Source organism: Mytilus californianus, unplaced genomic scaffold, assembly GCF_021869535.1.
Source record: "Mytilus californianus isolate M0D057914Y unplaced genomic scaffold, xbMytCali1.0.p SCAF_8, whole genome shotgun sequence".
NCBI lineage: Eukaryota > Metazoa > Mollusca > Bivalvia > Mytilida > Mytilidae > Mytilus > Mytilus californianus.
The window spans coordinates 691553-711396 of record NW_026262734.1 but is presented as its reverse complement, the minus strand read 5'-3'; the positions used below and the strand labels follow the sequence as shown (position 1 = coordinate 711396).

Genomic DNA, 19844 nt, shown 5'->3' with positions numbered 1-19844 from the left:
ATAAAACGTAAATAGTTAATTACATTAACTTTACTTGGGACATCTTAACCACCACATGGTATTATTTGATATTATTACTAATTATAGGAGCCGAATATGACGTCACGCTGACATGCGCAGCATACGGGAAGTGAATGTAGAATTAGGTCGAAAAAGTAAGACAGTCGAAAACACAATACGAGACGATATTTGTATATCAGAAATACAGGATAATACTTTCTGACCCAGATCTTTTATTACCTGGTTGTCCAAATTATGATAGGACCTCTTGGCTTAATCCATTTATTTAAGACGTATGTTATCTTAATTTTAACGAAATTTCTGAATCAGTGAATGGAAAATATATCTGTTTTTTTGTGCTCACCTGCTAAAGGTTCATCATAACAAATGGACAAAAATGGCTGTATTTAAACCTAAAAAAAAATTACTCTGAGTACAAACTAACCTGTTCAGTTGGAAACGTTTTAAGGCCTGGCATCGACTAGATTTACAAAAGTTAAATGCATTTTGTGTTTCAGAAAGATCTTAATTTAGAGTATTTTGTCAAAAATAATATAGTCATTATTCTTTTTCAATTTACTGGCTAATTTTGTCTTTTTACTTGAGTTAGAGTATTGATGCATTATCAGTATGATTGACAGCTGCCATTTTCAAGGAACAATTAAACACAAAGGGTGGGACAATAATTGGAATTCTAAATAGACCCCCCCCTCCTTTATGCCAATCATAATTGACCAAATTACATAATTATTGAGTTTATACATAACAGATATAATTTGAACTATATAGGTCAGTGTTATTAGGTGACCTCTGTCTTCATGTATAATTGATACACTTTCAATTCAATTCTATTCAATTCTTTATTAACCAAATGTTTTACAACATATAGGTATAATTAATATATATACTAAATACAGATTACAAAAATAGACGATCATGACAAAACAGACAGACACTTGTACATATGGTTAGCAATAATATTAAATGTGCACTTATAGACAGATGATAGATTTAATCCTTTATCTATATAACTATTAATGATTTACACTGCATTTAATAAAATATCTTTAAATTTTGTCTGTAAGATGGTTGTACACATGTATAAGAATTAAGACAATGTATTTTTTTTTTAAGAAAAGACCAAAAAGAAAATCTGTATGAGTAACAAATCCAAGTGGGTTTTTTTTTTCTTGCAAAATCTCTGCATAAAATTATCTGTAATTAAACCATAGTTTAGGTTACATTTATCAGTGAAGGTATTTGTATATATTCTATTACAGGAAATTTATTTTTGCAATGAAATATTTACCCTCATTTTAAAAAAAAGTAAGATAAATGTCTTAAAAGTTTAATCTTGAAAAAACACATTTCTGGTAAACATGACATCAAATTCAATAAAAATCCTTTGAACATTTCTCTTTCTTTCCATTATCAGGATTATGTCATAATTAAGATTTAAAAATCAGTGAACAATCTAACATTAAAATATTAAAAGAATTTGCCTCACAAATTGAAAATCTCCAACTTTGGACAATAGAATAAAAATATTTCTCCCCACTAGTGAATATCTGTTCTAGGCAAGTGATTGGTCAAAATATAATTGTGATGTCAAATTTTCTTGGTTTCATCTGAATTTTCCTATTGTGACGTCATGAAAAAAGGGGACCATGCCTGATGACGTCACATAAAAAGTACACAACTTTCTTCAAATCTTTGATAAGGAAGGATAAAAATCATTAGAGAAAAAGATGCCACCACTTTAACTTGTCATGCTCGTGTACATGTATTACGATATTTCTCCACTCTAATTAGTTGAATTTTAATATTTAAAAAGCTTGGCAAGCCTCACGCTTTAAATATTGAAATTTAACTGTCTCGAGTGGAGAAATATCTTAACACACTTGTTGCAGTGGTGGAATCTATATTTATCAACCACGCATCTGCAGTGTCATATATTATTGTTTTAGTCAAAATCAATATGCTTTACTTATGTATATATGTTTGAACACAGACATGCCCCCAAAACAACCATTAATCACAGGTTAATTTTGGGAGATGAAAAAAGGACTAAGTTTCAAGTCTCTTTAACCTTTGATCCCAGGTTTACTTAGAAATTACAATGATAATGATTTTTATTTGGTGATTTCTTCTGTTTCAAAAAATATAAATATTAAATTGCATTTTAAAAGAAGTTATTACCCAAATTTAGTGAACCACTGACAAAACTCTATTCAGCTGTCTATTTTATCCACTGAAAAATTGCTTATCTGTCTAAAAATGTGCAGTAATTTTACTCAACAATTATGCAATAGTGCTACAGTGATATAGCAAGTTGTTCTTGTCCACCATCACTACAATGAAGGAGTTAAATATGATTGAAATTATACACACAATTCTTCCAAACTTTCCATTAGTGATTTATGATCACTTTGATTTCTTAAAAATGTCCTGTACCAAGTCAGGAATATGGCAGGTGTTATCAAATATACTGTTTCTATGTATGTTGGCGTTTGTTTTTGTAGCAGTTCAGTGTTCCTGTTGTTCAGTTGTTTTCCTCTTATGATTGATGTGTTTCCCTCTGTTTTGGTTTGCAGAATGGTTTGTGTGCAGGATTTGTTTTTTCGCTTAATCGATTTATGACTATTGTTTGGCTTTATTTATACAAACAATACAGTACAAGAAATCCATGTATACTGTGGATTCGTTATTATTTGTGTGATACCAATTATCATGAATTTTGTGGGTATAGATTAAACATGAATTTAGATGTTCAACGAAGTTCTAAATATCTATTGGCTTGAAGGCAGACTTTGGCAAAACTTTGAAATCAATCCAGGAAAATACAATTTTCCCTCCACATGCTCAATCCACGAAAATTGATACCCACGAAAAATAAATGAATCCACAGTAGTACCAGTGTACAAACACAATATAAGATGATTTAGAATGTTTAAGTTTGCTGCAATAAGGATGTTTGACGCAGTGCGACACAAGGGGAGAACACATTTTGGTTTATTGTTGGCTTAGCAGATTGAGACAACAGGGGACAGTGCTTAAGATTCATAGGAATCTCCCCATGTCTAAACCAGCAAAGCAAGTAAAAAGTAATACATTAATAGATAAACAGGGGCCATTTATTGGAATGCTTAACTGGTGGAGATACCAGGGGGTGATGCTTGAGAATTGTATGAATTTGATTCTCCCCGTGACTAAACCAGCCAAGCAATCAGTTATGAAAATAAGAATTAAACAAATTTGTTTTAGCAATTAAGGTTAAAGTGATAACCTATCGACAGTGAGCATGGTGACTGAGTATAAACATAGTTACTCAAATCATTGGAAATGTTTTAATATTGATATGTCCTCACAGGCATGACAACTCATTAACCAAAAAACCTTTTCAGGAGGACTCATGTTAGCATAATTATTACAGGACTGGGATCTAGTGTTCACCTCATTAAATTTGGTGCTATGAAGGAGAAAGTGTATCTCATCCTCTACCTCACCAGAGCCTCACTGCAGACAAATTGTGAGGTGTGGAGAGATACTGTGGATTCATTATTATTCGTTGGATACCAATTTTCGTGGGTTTCGTGGGAACAGATGAACCACGAATTTAAATGTTCAACGAATCACAAATTTTCTATTGCCTTGTAAGTAGACATTGGCAAAACCACGAAATCCACGAAATTTGATATCCAGGAAAATAAATGAATCCACAGTACCCTGGTATCTTCCAGATTCTGGGATCTCTGATGGGAACTGGTTAGTTCTTTTAAGTTAATATAAGAACCTTAACAGACCATGTACATGTTGTAGACAAGTTTTTGAAGTAGAACATGTTCATTTTTTGCAATACTTTTCATCCCTTCCTCTTTCATCATGTTCATAGAACTTATTTTAATTTAATTAATCTCTACTTATTAAGCTTTTTTTCAACTGATACATGTAGCATTAATTTTCAGGTTTTGTTTATAAAACTACTGTTCTATTTGCTGTATGAGTTACTTGCATCTACTATTAATAAGCTTTTCTTTTTAGCCAATAGCAGTAATTTTCAGTTGTATAACACATACTACTATTATTGATAGAAGCAGTATGGGTAATGGCCCCTTTTAGAATATGTTTTTATTTTTCAGTTGTATAGCACTTCTGTTATTGATATATAGTAGCAATATGAGTTATCTCCCCTTAGAAAGATTAGTTTTTATTTTTCAGTTGATAGCAGTAATTTTCAGTTGCATTACACTTCTGTTTAATGATAATAGGAGACAAGTTATCTCCCTTTAAAAGGATTTGTTTTTATTAGTCAGTTGATAGTAGTAATTTTCTGTTTTCTGTTATTGCTAGTGTAATGATTTTATAAGTGTGGGAATGTGTTATATTACCTAGATATAATACTTCTAGGCTTGAGTCATCTGGTCATCTAATAATAATAGCTCGTCTAAGGTAGGGACGTCCGATCAGGATTACAACTGTTTAATGACTAATTGTTAACAATGGAATATCCTGGAATTCCTAAATATGACGTATGGTTGTACTTGATATGGAAAAGAACTGTAGATATATAAAATATGGTTCCGAATAACTGATATTGGTTATGTGAATACATATGGTAAAACAAGGGGAACATAATCCCGAGTTCATAACACTAGAAGCAATACTAGTTATCTCCCCTTAAAAAGACTTGTTTTTAATTTTCAGTTGCTTATAGTAATATTCAGTTGTATAACACATCTGTTATTGATAGAAGCAGAACAAGTTATCTCCCCTTGAAATTACTTTTTATTTTTCAGTTGATTGCAGTAGTTTTTAGTTGTATGACACTTCTGTTATTGATAGAAGCAGTACAAGTTATCTCCCCTTGAAATGATTTTTTATTTTTCAGTTGATGGCAGTAATTTTCAGTTGTATAACACTTCTGTAATTGATAGAAACAGTACAAGTTATCTCCCCTTAAAAGGATTTGTTTTTATTTTTCAGTTGATAGCAGTAATTTTTAGTTGTATAACACTACTGTTATTGATAGTAGCAGTAGCAGAGCAGGAATGGGTTGAGGTCAAGTTTCATGACGAGGACCAAAAGTCCAGATGGGGCCTGTGGACTCTTTGTACTAAAGGAGAATGTAACTCCCTGGAATATGGTAATTTAGCCAGGCTAATACTGAATTATTGATGCCTGGCCTTCAAAAGTAGGGGTATAATGTTTTCCATTCTATGCTTCTGTTTATTAGTCCATTCCTTCTTCTAACTGTTGGCCCTATAGTACGTTTAAGTTTTGGTTTATGGTACTTTACCATGGAGTTGTGGTCACATCAAATTAAGGCTTTACTTAAAAAATATTTTGGTTTGCCCAAACCCTACTACTTAGAGGTAGAGACAGTGGGTAGGTTAAGGTAGGCACTTTCTTTTTTTTTGGCAAAGAGAAATTAAAGTGTCAGATGTTTTTTAGTTTTCATGCCTATCGGATAAAAAAAAATCTTTTTCACCTCAGAACATTAAAAGGTTTTTAGTAGGCAGCTATTTTCTGGGTTTGTAGGGTTAGGGCAAACAAAAATATTCTTTTTTATGGCCTAAAAGTTACAAAATAAATGCAGTACACATTAATATATAAATTTATTAAATTATAAAATATATATGCCATTGTGGATTTTGTTCCTTTAATGATTACAGTATCTCATTCACCAAAAATTTTGACTGGAAAGATTTTATGTTATTCATGACATATAACTATGATATAAGGGTTTTCCTCCATTGTTTTCATAAAAAGTACTACAGTATTGCAGAGCATGTCTAAAAAGTGAGTGACAAGGAATTTTGGGTAATTTCCTTTTATAATTTTATATGGGGAAGAGCAAAAATACGGGTTTACTCTTTCTGAACAACTGCTTTGTATAAGAATGGATCTGTATTTTTGGTTAAAGTTACGGTTAGGGTTTTCCAGATTTGGAATTTAGTCTTTTTTCAGCAAAATTCACGAAAGAGGTTTACAAGTTTTGTGTAAGTAACTCCTCCTACAATTTTCAACCTAGATCCCTGAAACTTCACAGGAAGATTGCATATATGTTTTGATTGTTTTAATTTGTGCACCTGCTACTAATATTGAATTGTCTGAGAATTTTGTTCTCATTTTCCAGACTTTGGAACTTACATGTAGTCAATTTTCAACAAAATTTATTGACAGAAAAATTGTACACATGTTGAAGTTGTGCACCTGCTATTATGGAAATGTTTGAAGAATTTTTTCACATTTTTCCAGGCTTGGGAACTTAGTTATTTGTCAGCAAAATTAAATTTACAAAACAGGATACCAAAACTCAGTTTAAAAGAAGTCAGAGTCCGATGTCAGAATAAGTAACTAAAGAAACTAAGCAAAATGACAATGATACATAAATTAACAAAGGACTACTAGCAGTTATTGACGTGCCAGCTCCAGAGCTCAATTAAACCGATTGAAAGATTATGTCTTCTTCATATGAAAATCAAACAAAATCCCTCCTGTTATATAGGGGTTTAGTATCATACCATCATGAAAATATATGAGAAGAACATAACCCGTATCATGTTATACTTATAAGCTTAATATTTCAGAAGGTAGAAGACCTGGATGCTTCATACTTTATATATAGATGCCTTATGTTAAGAAGTTTCCGTCTGTCATATGTCCTTTGTCCTTGACCTCAATTTCATGGCTCAGTGACTACTTGAAAAAAAAGAAGATTTTTTGTAATGTTAATTTCTCTCTTATTATAAGTAATCTATAGGATAACTATATTTAGTATGTGCATACCTTGCACAGTCCTCATGCCTGTCAGACAGTTTTCACTTGACCTCGAACTCATTTCATGGATCAGTGAACAAGGTTAAGTTTTCGTGGTCAAGTCCATATCTCAGATACTATAAGCAATAGGTCTACTATATTTGGTGTATGGAATAATTGTAAGGTGTACATGTCCAACTGGCAGTTGTCATCTGACCTTGACCTCATTTTCATGTTTCAGTGGTTAAAGTTAAGTTTTTGTGTTTTGGTCTATTTTTCTGATACTGTATGTAATAGGTCAGCTATATTTGGTGTATGGAAATATTTTATGATGAACATGTCAGTCTGGCAGGTTTTACTTAACCTTGGCCTCAATTTCATGGTTCATTGCTCAATGTAAAGTTTTTGTGTTTTTGTTTGTTTTTCTTAAACCATAAGCAATAGGTCAACTATGTTTTGTGTATGGAATGATTGTAATGTTTATTTGTCTATCTGGCATGTATCGTCTGACCCTGACCTCATTTTTATGGTTCATTGGTCAATGATAAGCGTTCCTGGTTATTTGTTTCTTAGATACTATATCTGATACATCAACTATATTTGATCCATTGAATGATTGTAAAGTGTACATGTCTGTCTGGCAGGGTTCATCTGACCTTGACCTCATATTCATGGTTCATTGGTCAATATAAAGTTTTCATGGTTTGTTCTGTTTCTTGTATACTATAAGCAATAGGTCAACTATATTCAATGTATGGAATGATTGTAAGGTGTACATGTATTTCTGGCTTGGTTTATCTAACTTTGACCTCATTTTCTTGGATCATGATAAGTCAATGTGTTACTTGTAGTAAAACTTTATATTTAGGGCTATCAACATAAAATCAATGGTAGTAAAGTAGGCGAGAAATTTCAGCGTGTACACTCTTGTTAAATTACTGTATTTGTTCTGTTACCTATGGAATCGAAATAATTCATGCAAGGCATAGATTTGTTATCGTTTTCACAGGATGATGATCTGGGCCATGTTTCCAATAAATCAATGGCTTGCATGAATTATTTGTGAAATCATCATGTGAGATATTATAGATCAAGTTTGCGTTTTTTTCCATTTGAACAATTTTTCACCAAATTATGACCCTTATTTAACACTAGTCTTTTTTTGGGGCCCTTTATAGCTTGCTGTTCGGTGTGAGCCAAGGCTCCGTGTTGAAGGCCGTACTTTGACCTATAATTGTTAACTTTTTACACATTGTGACTTGAATGGAGAGTTGTCTCATTGGAACTCATACCACATCTTCTTATTTCTACTTATAACAGAATCAAACTTCTGGTATTGACTTATGCTTTACTTAATTTCATTCTGTGTTCTATTTCTTAGAAACAAAAAACAACCTTGACAAATCACCAAATAATTTTAACAAGAGCTACCTTTTGACTATGAATAGTAAAAAAAAACATGTCTCATTGATTTCAATCCAAAACAATGCTAAGATTGAAGACTCACTTATTTCGGACTGCTTTTAAGGATTTCTTGTAGATTTTATATACTTTTAATTGACTGCATTAGTTTTAGACTGTTTTTTTGTATATTTTAGGGTACATGCATTTTTCATTTTTAGTATTTTATTAATTTTTATATGCTTGTTTGATTCTTGTAAGTTGGTGCTTTGTAATTTATGTTTTATGTATTTTTGTATTTTATTTATTTTCAAATGTGAAGCGCTTAGAGTAATTGTTGTTATTATATAATGCGCTGTATAAATATTGTATTTATTATTATTTATTATTGAAGCTTCAAGTGAGGTCTCAACTGTTTGCATGATGTTTGACCAAAAAAACTTGAAAAACCATATTTTAGCAATTGGAGGGCTGTAATTTGACACCAATGGAATTGTTCAGCAAAATACATGATTACTATCATAAAATGTAGCAAAATTTGAATTTCTCATTTGTTTCAGTAGTCATGGCAATACCTGTATCAAACCACTAATTCATGGCTTCATTGCTTTATCATGTTTATATACATGTGTAATTCACCCATTTTAGGCATTTGTAGCAGTTTTGTCTTAAGTTTGAATAAAGTGACAGTCATTTCAAGTCAAAACAAAACAATCCCTATTGCCTAGCTTGTGCTGAAAAATTCAACAAACCTTTAATTGCAGAGCGCAAGTCAGAAAGTACAAAAACTAGTACTTCTGATCTGAGAGACAGGAAAAATGTTCTCTTCAATTTTGATTTTATACATCTTTGTTATTATTCAAAATCAACATTCAACAAAGGATTCAACAGTAATATCATGTGAATATCCTTAAGCTTTTATTTCATACCCAAACTTTTACATATTTTGAATGATACAGCTATACGTAGGTACTATTTTGTGTGAAATACGTACTATTTTCTTATATGTTCTTCATGACCAGGGCCAAATCGGGGGTTCTATACCTATACTAAGAAAAATATATTGATGTGTATATACATGATGTAATTACCTGATTTTCATATATTCTGATTATCAGAATTTTACACCGGTGTGGAAAATTCATACACCCTTAGGCATTGTCAAATATTTTATTTTTATTTTTCTTAATTTTCGAGAAATTTGGAAGTTGTTTGTGTTTTTATAATTTTGTGGGTTTTTTTTTTAAATTTTTTATGGTTTTTTTTTATTTTTTGCCCCCAAATTTTTTTTTTTTTTAATTTGCATTTATTTTTTTTTCTCTCTCTCTCTTAATTTTGGCAAAATTTTAATTTTTTGGAATTTTGGCAAAATTTTATTTATCCCCGGGTGAAAAGTAAAATCACAAAAATACTGAACTCCGAGGAAAATTCAAAAAGGAAAGTCCCTAATCAAATGGCAAAATCAAAAGCTCAAACAAGTGTGGGGTGTTATTTACACCCGGGTAATTAACCAGTCAGATTGCAGGATTTTTGCTGCATGAGAAAAATAATTAAAGTATCTGCAGCATTTGTACTTTAATATTTAGAGCCATTTTGTCTTTGGCTTGTATATACTGGTAGTTAGTTGAATTTACTTTATTACAGAATGGATAAAAGTATCTGCAGCATTCGTACTCATATCAGTTATTCTGACTTTCGCTGGAACAGTGTGTGGAATTCTGGGATTGAAAGTTGTCATTCCTTACAATAATCGTCTGTGGTATTTGTCTGCAGGAGTGATCATGGCCTGTGTAGGTAAGTGTAACAGAAGGAAGCAATCATTTATTTTTAAAGTAAGCGTCAAGCATGTCCTACACAGGGAAATTTCACTCACATAAATTTCATGTGAATTAAGATTAACATGAATCTCACACCTCAAAGAAGATAAAACGTGAAACTCACATGAACTGATTTCTCGCGAGTTTCAAGTGAATCTCATGTAACGTGTAAAACAAGCATGAATTTTATGTGAAAATCGAATGAATTTTTTTCATGTGAATTTTCAAAATAAAGTATTTCAAATAACATCTTAAATTTCAAATTTAAATGAAAATCAATTATAAAAAAACCTTCTTTTTTAAAAGTTTTTTCATGTGACAATTGAATTGAAAAATTTCACTAGAGATTCATGGGAATCTCAATTCACTTGAAATTAATGTGAAAATTTTCACTTAAATTTCATGTATAAGCTTTGTTTGCTTGTGAAAAGATTGATCGTTCTTTGTTTGAGAGCTTGTCTGGGTGAAGTGTGCATGATACTTACCATGATTACCATATGCTTTAAATTGCAACAACTGCTAAAGGAAAGTACCAGTTGACTTCAAACTGTATTAAATTTTTATGAATAAAAATTTCAGAATGTTCATGTTTCCTGGTCGAGAGTTATGGGACATAATGAATAAGGAATTTTCACATTTGGCACTCCAATTTATGTATACCTTGCTTGATTCACTCCAAACCCGACTATGAGAATGATGACCTGGGGATCTGCTTACTTTTTGATGATTAACTATTGTCATTTAAACTTGAGCAATATTCCAAATGTAGACACTCAAGTATATATATATGCCTTGCAGTGAGTAAAGTAATTATTATTTTTTATGCCGCTGCCGCAGCGGAGGGGACATTAAGTTTTACCCTTGTCTGTCCGTCTGTACGTACGTCCCAAAGTTGGTTTCTGTTCTCTGACTTTAGTTTGCCTCAACCAAATGTTATGAAACTTATACACAATGCTTATTACCTCAAAACACAGATCAATTTTGAATTTTGGTGGCTTCACTGTCACCGTTCTAGAGTTATACCCCTTTACAAATGGAAGAATTGCTGAATTTTACATTTCCGTTCTCTAATTTTAGTTTGCCTTTACCAAATTTTATGAAACTTATACACATTGCTTATTACCACTAAATACAGATCAAATTTGAATTTTGGTGGTGTCACTTTAACAGTTCTATAGTTATGCCCCTTTACAAATGGAAAAATTGCTGAATTTTTCGTTTCTGTTCTCTAACTTACATGACTTAAGTTAGCCTCAACCAAATGTTATGAAACTTATTCACAATGCTTATTACCACCAAACACAGATCAAGTACAAATTTGGGTAGTGTCACTTTTACTGTTATTCAGTTATGTCCCTTTATGTTCCTGAAAATGGTCGACCAACTGAGATGTACAGACAGTAATGTTACTTTATAGAAAATATCATTGTTTATTGTAAGCAGTTCCTTTCAATATAACTTAAGAAGAAAAACTTAACATTGAAAATTGCTAATTAATTCAAAGTCACTGGACCATGTCCTAGGGGCAGGGCCACAAAATAGTCGTCAAACTGATATATACTGATAGTAATGCGACTTCATACAAAATATCATTGATCTATCACAAGTAGATCCTATCAAAGTAACTTAAGCAGAAAACTTAACAATTGTTGACGCTGTTGCCGGAGCCGTCGTCGGAAAAGCAATCCCTATGTCTTGCTTTCTGAGACCGTGACTTTTGTTGCAGGCAAGACAAAAATCATAAAAATCAACAGGTTGTTTAATACCAATTGTGTAAAAGTTTCATTAGGATTTCTGAAACCATACTTGAGTCCAGTGAGACATATAAAAACAAATGATTTGTATTTAACTTATTATGAATCCCCTAACCCTGCAACACAAAAGTTAAAAAAGTAAAAACTTATACTATCCCTGAATTCACCATTCCTAATAATTTGGTAAACAATGGTAAAGTTTGAGGTAAACTAAACAATTTTCTGATGATTGGTGACACCTTTAAATTTGTTCCAAACAGCTGAACAAAAAACCATGATTTTTTAATGATTGAAAGTAACTGGTATTATACAAGGAAAAAAATTAAGCTATTTATTTGATTTATTAGGCATGGTAAGATATGAGCTCATATCTTATTTTGATAAATGAACTAGTTGGGCAGTTATAGTATATATATGCAAATTATTTGAATAAGAAATTAGATAGTTATAACCTAAAAGGATTTAAAAGTAATAATAACCTTGATTGAAAAGTATGAATTTCAGGTAAAAAGTAATAAACAAAAATACCAAACTCCAAGGAAAATTCAAAACGGAAAGACTAAGATTTTCAAATGTCAAAATCAAAAGCTCAAACACATCAAACAAATAGAAAACAACTGTCATATTCCTGACTTGGTACAGCTATGTAGAAAATGTTGGATTAAACCTGGTTTTAAAGCTAGCTAAACCTCTCACTTGTATGACAGTCGCATAAAATTCTGTTATATTGACAACAATGTGTGAACATAACAAACAGACATAATAGGTAAAAATATCAAAAATAGGGGTACAGCAGTCATCATTGTGTTATAATCTTAATCACTATAAAAACAAACAAATATGTCAACGAAGAAAAACAAAATGACATATTTACTTGTCCGCAAATTTTTTTGAGCAGCCTTTGTATATATTTACTCCTTGTAAATGGTACTTTAGTACAGTGATATTTTATTAACTCTGTTTATATATAGATATAAGAAGATGTGGTATGAGTGCCAATGAGACAACTCTCCATCCAAGTCAAAATTTATAAAAGTAAACCATTATAGGTCAAAGTACAGTCTTCAACACGGAGCCTTGGCTCACACCGAACAGTAAGCTATAAAGGGCCCAATAATTACTAGTGTAAAACCATTCAAACGGGAAAACCAATGGTCTAATCTATTTAAAAAACGAGAAACGAGAAACACTTATGAACCACATCAATAAACGACAACCACTGAACATCAGACTCCTGACTTAGGACATTTACAGGTGCAAACAAATGCAGCGGGTATATAACCTATAAAGTTAAATGGAAGAAAAAAAAATGTCATTTGATGATATTTTTTATGCCAAATATAGTTCTTGTAAATAGTATAGATATTCCAGCTGTCAGACATAGCAGTCCTGATTATCTTCCCTGTCAAGTTTTTTGATATTTTTCAGCTCTGTCGGACATATTAGCCCTGATTATCTACCCTGTAAAGTTTTCGATAATTTTCAGCTCTGTCGGACATATTAGCTCTGATTATCTACCCTGTCAAGTATTTTGGTATTTTTCAGCTCTGTCGGACAAATTAGCCCTGATTATCTTCCCTGTCAAGTAATTTGGTATTTTTCAGCTCTGTCGGACATATTAGCCCTGATTATCTTTCTTTTTTTAACAACATAATTAAATATTTTTTTCAAATATTGGCTTGTTACAATATCCTTCAGGAGTCCAAGCTCCTCCTGATGTTCCCTGTTACAATCCACTAATCACTCAGGGTAGTGATTAGTTGTAAAATACATATTACATTTGTACATCAAATATATATTAAATAATATCACTTAATATGACTATTCATATGTTTTCTAATAGTTGCTAAAATATTACTTTTAATTTTCAAACATACTCTTCTATTGAACTCATTGAGAAAAATTAAGAAAACATTGACATTTTTTGTCTTTTGATCAGATATGTAATAGGCTTTGTAAATTGAAAAGCCAACAATCGTTAAAAAGTAGTTAAAGTCAAAATATTCTTCGTCAAAAGTTTTATATCCAAATACCAAGTGTCTTAGTTTTATCTTAAAAGTTATTTTACTGTTCTTTAAAACTTCATTTATTTTATTCCAAAAAAGTTTTAAATACGGACACAGTATAAAGTAGTGATCATAATCCTCTTCTTGTGTACAAAAATTACAAGAACTATTGTTTATAATTTTCCACCTGCATAAAAGTTTCTTTGTAGGTAGAATATGTTGTAGTAATTTTCATCTAAAAATTCTAAGTTTATTTTCTTTTAAATATCTGAATAAAACTTTATATAAATTGTTTTGATATAACACATCATCTATATCAAATATACGCAGCCATTTTTTTGGTCCGATAGCTGGTTCAAATTTTTTATTTATCAGAGACTTATATAAAAGTTTATTTGATAGTGATTCTAATTTTATAGGTAAACCTTCCAATATAAATTGGTTTCTTTTTATATTAACAATACTTTTTACAGAATTTTCCGATTTTAAAATTACTGCCCAGTCTTTTGGTATTGATTTCTTTACTAAATTAATACCAGCTATCCAGTTTGATTTATTTTTTAGTTTATTTAAAATTATGTCTTGAGAAATACAGCCTTTTTCATCTATGATATCATTTACATAAATAAGATCGCTTTTAATCCAATTTTTTTAAAATATAGCTTTATTTTCAAATTAAATAAATTTATTGTTCCATAATATTTGTTTTCTTATATCTGTAAATGTTTCTGGTTTTTTTGTTAGACCTCCACCAGTTAATTTCCAACATTTAATGATATCTTTATAAAAATCTGGGATGTGTTCAATGCTTTCGTCTGGCTTATCCCCACTGTTTGTTTGAAACACTAACCAGTTTGACCCAAAATTATAAAAAAAAAAGCGCTGAGGTATAATTTTCCAACCTCCTTCACAATCATTTACTAGTCTTTTTACCCACATAGCTTTTCAAGCAGTAAAATAACTCCTTATATCTATCATATCCATTCCCCCCTTTTTATAGAGTCAATAATTGAATTTCTTTTTACTTTATCTGGTTTATTATCCCAAACAAATTTAAAACAACTTTTTTCTATTTCTTTTAAATATTTCTCTGGAACTATGCAGGCAGATCCCACAAAAGTAAAAATGGGCACAATTAGTGTTTTGATAATCAAAATTTTTCCAAAAATAGTAAGATTTCTTTTTTGCCAAGCACAAAATAATTTATTCATCTTTTCAATTTTATTTTCTCAATTTAGTTTTTCACATTCCTCTCTACAATGCCCAAAGTATATACCAAGAGTTTTAACTGGTCCATTGCTCCAGTTGATTCCCTCAATTTTGTCTTTACATGATTTAAGCTTTCCTACCCATAACCCCTCTGTTTTATTTCTGTTTAATTTCAATCCTGAATAAGAACCAAAAATTTCAATTTCGTTCATAGCAACTTGAACATCATATTTAGAACAACAAAATAAAGTAGTATCATCTGCTAGTTGCGAAATTTTTATACTATGATTTTTGCAATCTAATTTGATTCTGATACCTTTAAAATCAGTATTGCTTCTTAATCTTGAAGCCATAATTTCCACAGATAAAACAAATAATAATGCAGATAAAGGACATCCTTGGCGTATACCCCTGGTGTTTTTAAAGACATCAGATATGCAACCAATATTCATAACACATGTTTGAATATCGCTATATAAAGCCCTGATTATCTACCCTGAAAAGGTTTTGATATTTTTCAGCTCTGTTGGACATATTAGCCCTGATTATCTTCCCTGTCAAGTATTTTGGTATTTTTCAGCTCTGTCAGACATATTAGCCCTGATTATCTTTTTTTTTTTAACAACATAATTAAATATTTATTTCAAATATTGGCTTGTTACAATATCCTTCAGGAGTCCAAGCTCCTCCTGATGTTCCCTGTTACAATCCACTAATCACTCAGGGTAGTGATTAGTTGTAAAATACATATTACATTTGTACATCAAATATATATTAAATAATATCACTTAATATGACTATTCATATGTTTTCTAATAGTTGCTAAAATATTACTTTTAATTTTCAAACATACTCTTCTATTGAACTCATTGAGAAAAATTAAGAAAACATTGACATTTTTTGTCTTTTGATCAGATATGTAATAGGCTTTGTAAATTGAAAAGCCAACAATCGTTAAAAAATAGTTTAAAGTCAAAATATTCTTCGTCAAAAAATTTATATCCAAATACCAAGTGTCTTAGTTTTATCTTAAAAGTTATTTTACTGTTCTTTAAAACTTCATTTATTTTATTCCAAAAAAGTTTTAAATACGAACACAGTATAAAGTAGTGATCATAATCCTCTTCTTGTGTACAAAAATTACAAGAACTATTGTTTATAATTTTCCACCTGCATAAAAGTTTCTTTGTAGGTAGAATATGTTGTAGTTATTTCCATCTAAAAATTCTTAATTAATTTTCCTTATCTGAATAAAAATTTATATAGATTGTTTTGATATAACACATCATCTATATCAAATATACGCAGCCATTTTTTTGGTCCGATAGCTGGTTCAAATTTTTTATTTATCAGAGACTTATATAAAAATTCATTTGATAGTGATTCTAATTTTATAGGTAAACCTTCCAATATAAATTGGTTTCTTTTTATATTAACAATACTTTTTACAGAATTTTCCGATTTTAAAATTGCTGCCCAGTCTTTTGGTATTGATTTCTTTACTAAATTAATACCAGCTATCCAGTTTGATTTATTTTTTAGTTTATTTAAAATTATGTCTTGAGAAATACAGCCTTTTTCATCTATGATATCATTTACATAAATAAGATCACTTTTAATCCAATTTTTTTAAAATATAGTTTTATTTTCAAATTAAATAAATTTATTGTTCCATAATATTTGTTTTCTTATATCTGTAAATGTTTCGGTTTTTTTTGTTAGACCTCCACCAGTTAATTTCCAACATTTAATGATATCTTTATAAAAATCTGGGATGTGTTCAATGCTTTCGTCTGGCTTATCCCCACTGTTTGTTTGAAACACTAACCAGTTTGACCCAAAATTATAAAAAAAAAGTGCTGAGTTATAATTTTCCAACCTCCTTCACAATCATTTACTAGTCTTTTTACCCACATAGCTTTTAAAGCAGTGAAATAACTCCTTATATCTATCATATCCAATCCCCCCTTTTTTTAGGGACCAATAATTGAATTTCTTTTTACTTTATCTGGTTTATTATCCCAAACAAATTTAAAACAACTTTTTATACGACCGCAAAAATTGAAAATTTTTTGGTCGTATATTGGTATGACGTTGGCGTCGTCGTCGTCGTCGTCGTCGTCGTCCGGCGTCGTCCGAAGACACATTGGTTTTCGCACTCTAACTTTAGTTTAAGTGAATGGATCTCCATGAAATTTTACCATAAGGTTCAATACCACGAAAGGAAGGTTGGGATTGATTTTGGGGGTTATGGTACCAACAGTTAAGGAATTAGGGGCCAAAAAGGGGCCAAAAATAAGCATTTTTGTAATTCCAGACAATAACTTGTGTGTAAGTGTATGGATCTCTCTGACATTGTACCACAAGGTTCCATATCACAAAGGGAAGGCTGTAATTGATTTTGGGGGTAATTGCCTCAAAATTTTAGGAATTAGGGGCCAAAAAAGGGGCAAAAAACAAGCATTTTTCTAGTTTCATGACAATAACTTGTGTGTAAGTGTTTGGATATTTCTGAAATTGTACTACAAGGTTCCATATCACAAAGGGAAAGCTGGAATTGAGTTTGGGGGTAATTGCCTGAAACGTTTAGGAATTGGGGGCCAAAAAGGGGCCAAAAATAAGCATTTTTCTAGTTTCCAGACAATAACTTGTGTTCAAGTGTATGGATCTCTCTGAAATTGTACTGCAAGGTACCATACCACAAAGGGAAGGCTGGGATTGAGTTTGGGGGTGATGAATCATAAGGGAGTTCAAAAAATTTGGGGGGGGGATTTTTTTTTTTTCTTTTTTTTTCTTTTTTTCCTTTTTTTTTTCTTTTAAAATTTTCCATTTTAAGTTGGTTATTTCTGATTAATATTTAAAAGCAAATAATAATGATATGGTAGGAGTTACACACCAAACAGGATGTGTAAATTATTATATAATAAGTATTGTGCAATAGCAAGAAATTTTCAATTGCACAGTATTGCACAATTGCAAGAAATCTTCAATTGCACAGTATTGCGCAATAGCAAGAAATCTTCAATTGCACAGTATTGCGCAATAGCAAGAAATATCCAATAGCACAATATTGCGCAATAGCTAGAAATTGTCAATTGTACAGTATTGCACAATAGCAAGAAATATTCAATTGCACAGTATTGTGCAAAAGAAGATACTTCGTATAAATTGCTTATTTCTTGATCAATTTCAATGGGGTTTTATTCTTGAATTCTTGGGGTTCTTTAATATGCTGAATCTAACCGTGTATTAAGTTTTTGGATTTTGGGCCCCGTTTTTAAATTGGTCTACATTAAGGTCAAAAGGGTCCAAAATTAAACTTAGTTTGATTTTAACAAAAATTGAATTATTGGGGTTCTTTGATATGCCGAATCTAACCGTGTATTTAGATTCTTGATTATGGGCCCAGTTTCAAGATGGTCCAAATCGGGGTCCAAAATTAAACTTTGTTTGATTTCAACAAAAATTGAATATATGGGGTTCTTTGATATGCTGAATCTAACCATGTATTTAGATTTTTGATTTTTGGGCCCAGTTATCAACTTTGTCCACATTGAGGTCAAAAGGGTCCAAAATTAAACTTTGTTTGATTTCATCAAAAATTGAATTCTTGGGGTTCTTTGATATGCTGAATAGGTAAATTAAAAAAATTGAAGTTCTTAGACCACATTCTTTCTGTGTCAGAAACCTATGCTGTGTCAAATATTTAATCACAATCCAAATTCAGAGCTGTATCAAGCTTGAATGTTGTGTCCATACTTGCCCCAACTGTTCAGGGTTCGACCTCTGCGGTCGTATCAAGCTGCGCCCAGCGAAGCATTTTATTTCTATTTCTTTTAAATATTTCTCTGGAACTATGCAGGCAGATCCCACAAAAGTAAAAATGGGCACAATTAGTGTTTTGATAATCAAAATTTTTCCAAAAATAGTAAGATTTCTTTTTTGCCAAGCACAAAATAATTTATTCATCTTTTCAATTTTATTTTCCCAATTTAGTTTTTCACATTCCTCTCTACAATGCCCAAAGTATATACCAAGAGTTTTAACTGGTCCATTGCTCCAGTTGATTCCCTCAATTTTGTCTTTACATGATTTAAGCTTTCCTACCCATAACCCCTCTGTTTTATTTCTGTTTAATTTCAATCCTGAATAAGAACCAAAAATTTCAATTTCGTTCATAGCAACTTGAACATCATATTTAGAACAACAAAATAAAGTAGTATCATCTGCTAGTTGCGAAATTTTTATACTATGATTTTTGCAATCTAATTTGATTCTGATACCTTTAAAATCAGTATTGCTTCTTAATCTTGAAGCCATGATTTCCACAGATAAAACAAATAATAATGCAGATAAAGGACATCCTTGGCGTATACCCCTGGTGTTTTTAAAGACATCAGATATCCAACCATTATTCATAACACATGTTTGAATATCGCTATGTAAAGCCCTGATTATCTACCCTGTAAAGGTTTTGATATTTTTCAGCTCTGTTGGACATATTAGCCCTGATTATCTTCCCTGTCAAGTATTTTGGTATTTTTCAGCTCTTTCGGACATATTAGCCCTGATTATCTACTCTGTTAAGTATTTTGATATTTTTTAGCTTTGTCAGACACATTAGCCCTGATTATCTCTCCTTTTTTGTATTTTTACATTTTTCAGCTCTGTCGGACATATTGGCTCTGATTATCTACCCTGTCAAGTAATTTGATATTTTTCAGCTCTTTCAGACGTATTATCCCTGCGTATCTACCCTGTGAAGTATTTTGATATTTTCAGCTTTGTCAGACATATTTGTAAGCCCTAATTATCTCCCCTTTTATGTATTTTGATATTTTTCAGCTCTGTTGAACATATTGCCCCTGATTATCTATACTGTCAAGTATTTTGGTATT

General features: G+C 31.1%; 1 protein-coding gene across 1 annotated transcript in view; it reads left to right on the top strand.

Moving 5' to 3' along the window:
- Positions 1 to 19844, top strand: part of LOC127710589 (transmembrane protein 47-like) — a 29378-nt gene that overhangs the window by 3811 nt on the left and 5723 nt on the right. Inside the window, exons 2-3 of the mRNA XM_052216536.1 lie at positions 4984 to 5143; positions 9805 to 9954. Coding sequence (XP_052072496.1) covers positions 4984 to 5143; positions 9805 to 9954 — 310 coding nt within the window. The remainder of the gene's footprint in view (positions 1 to 4983; positions 5144 to 9804; positions 9955 to 19844) is intronic.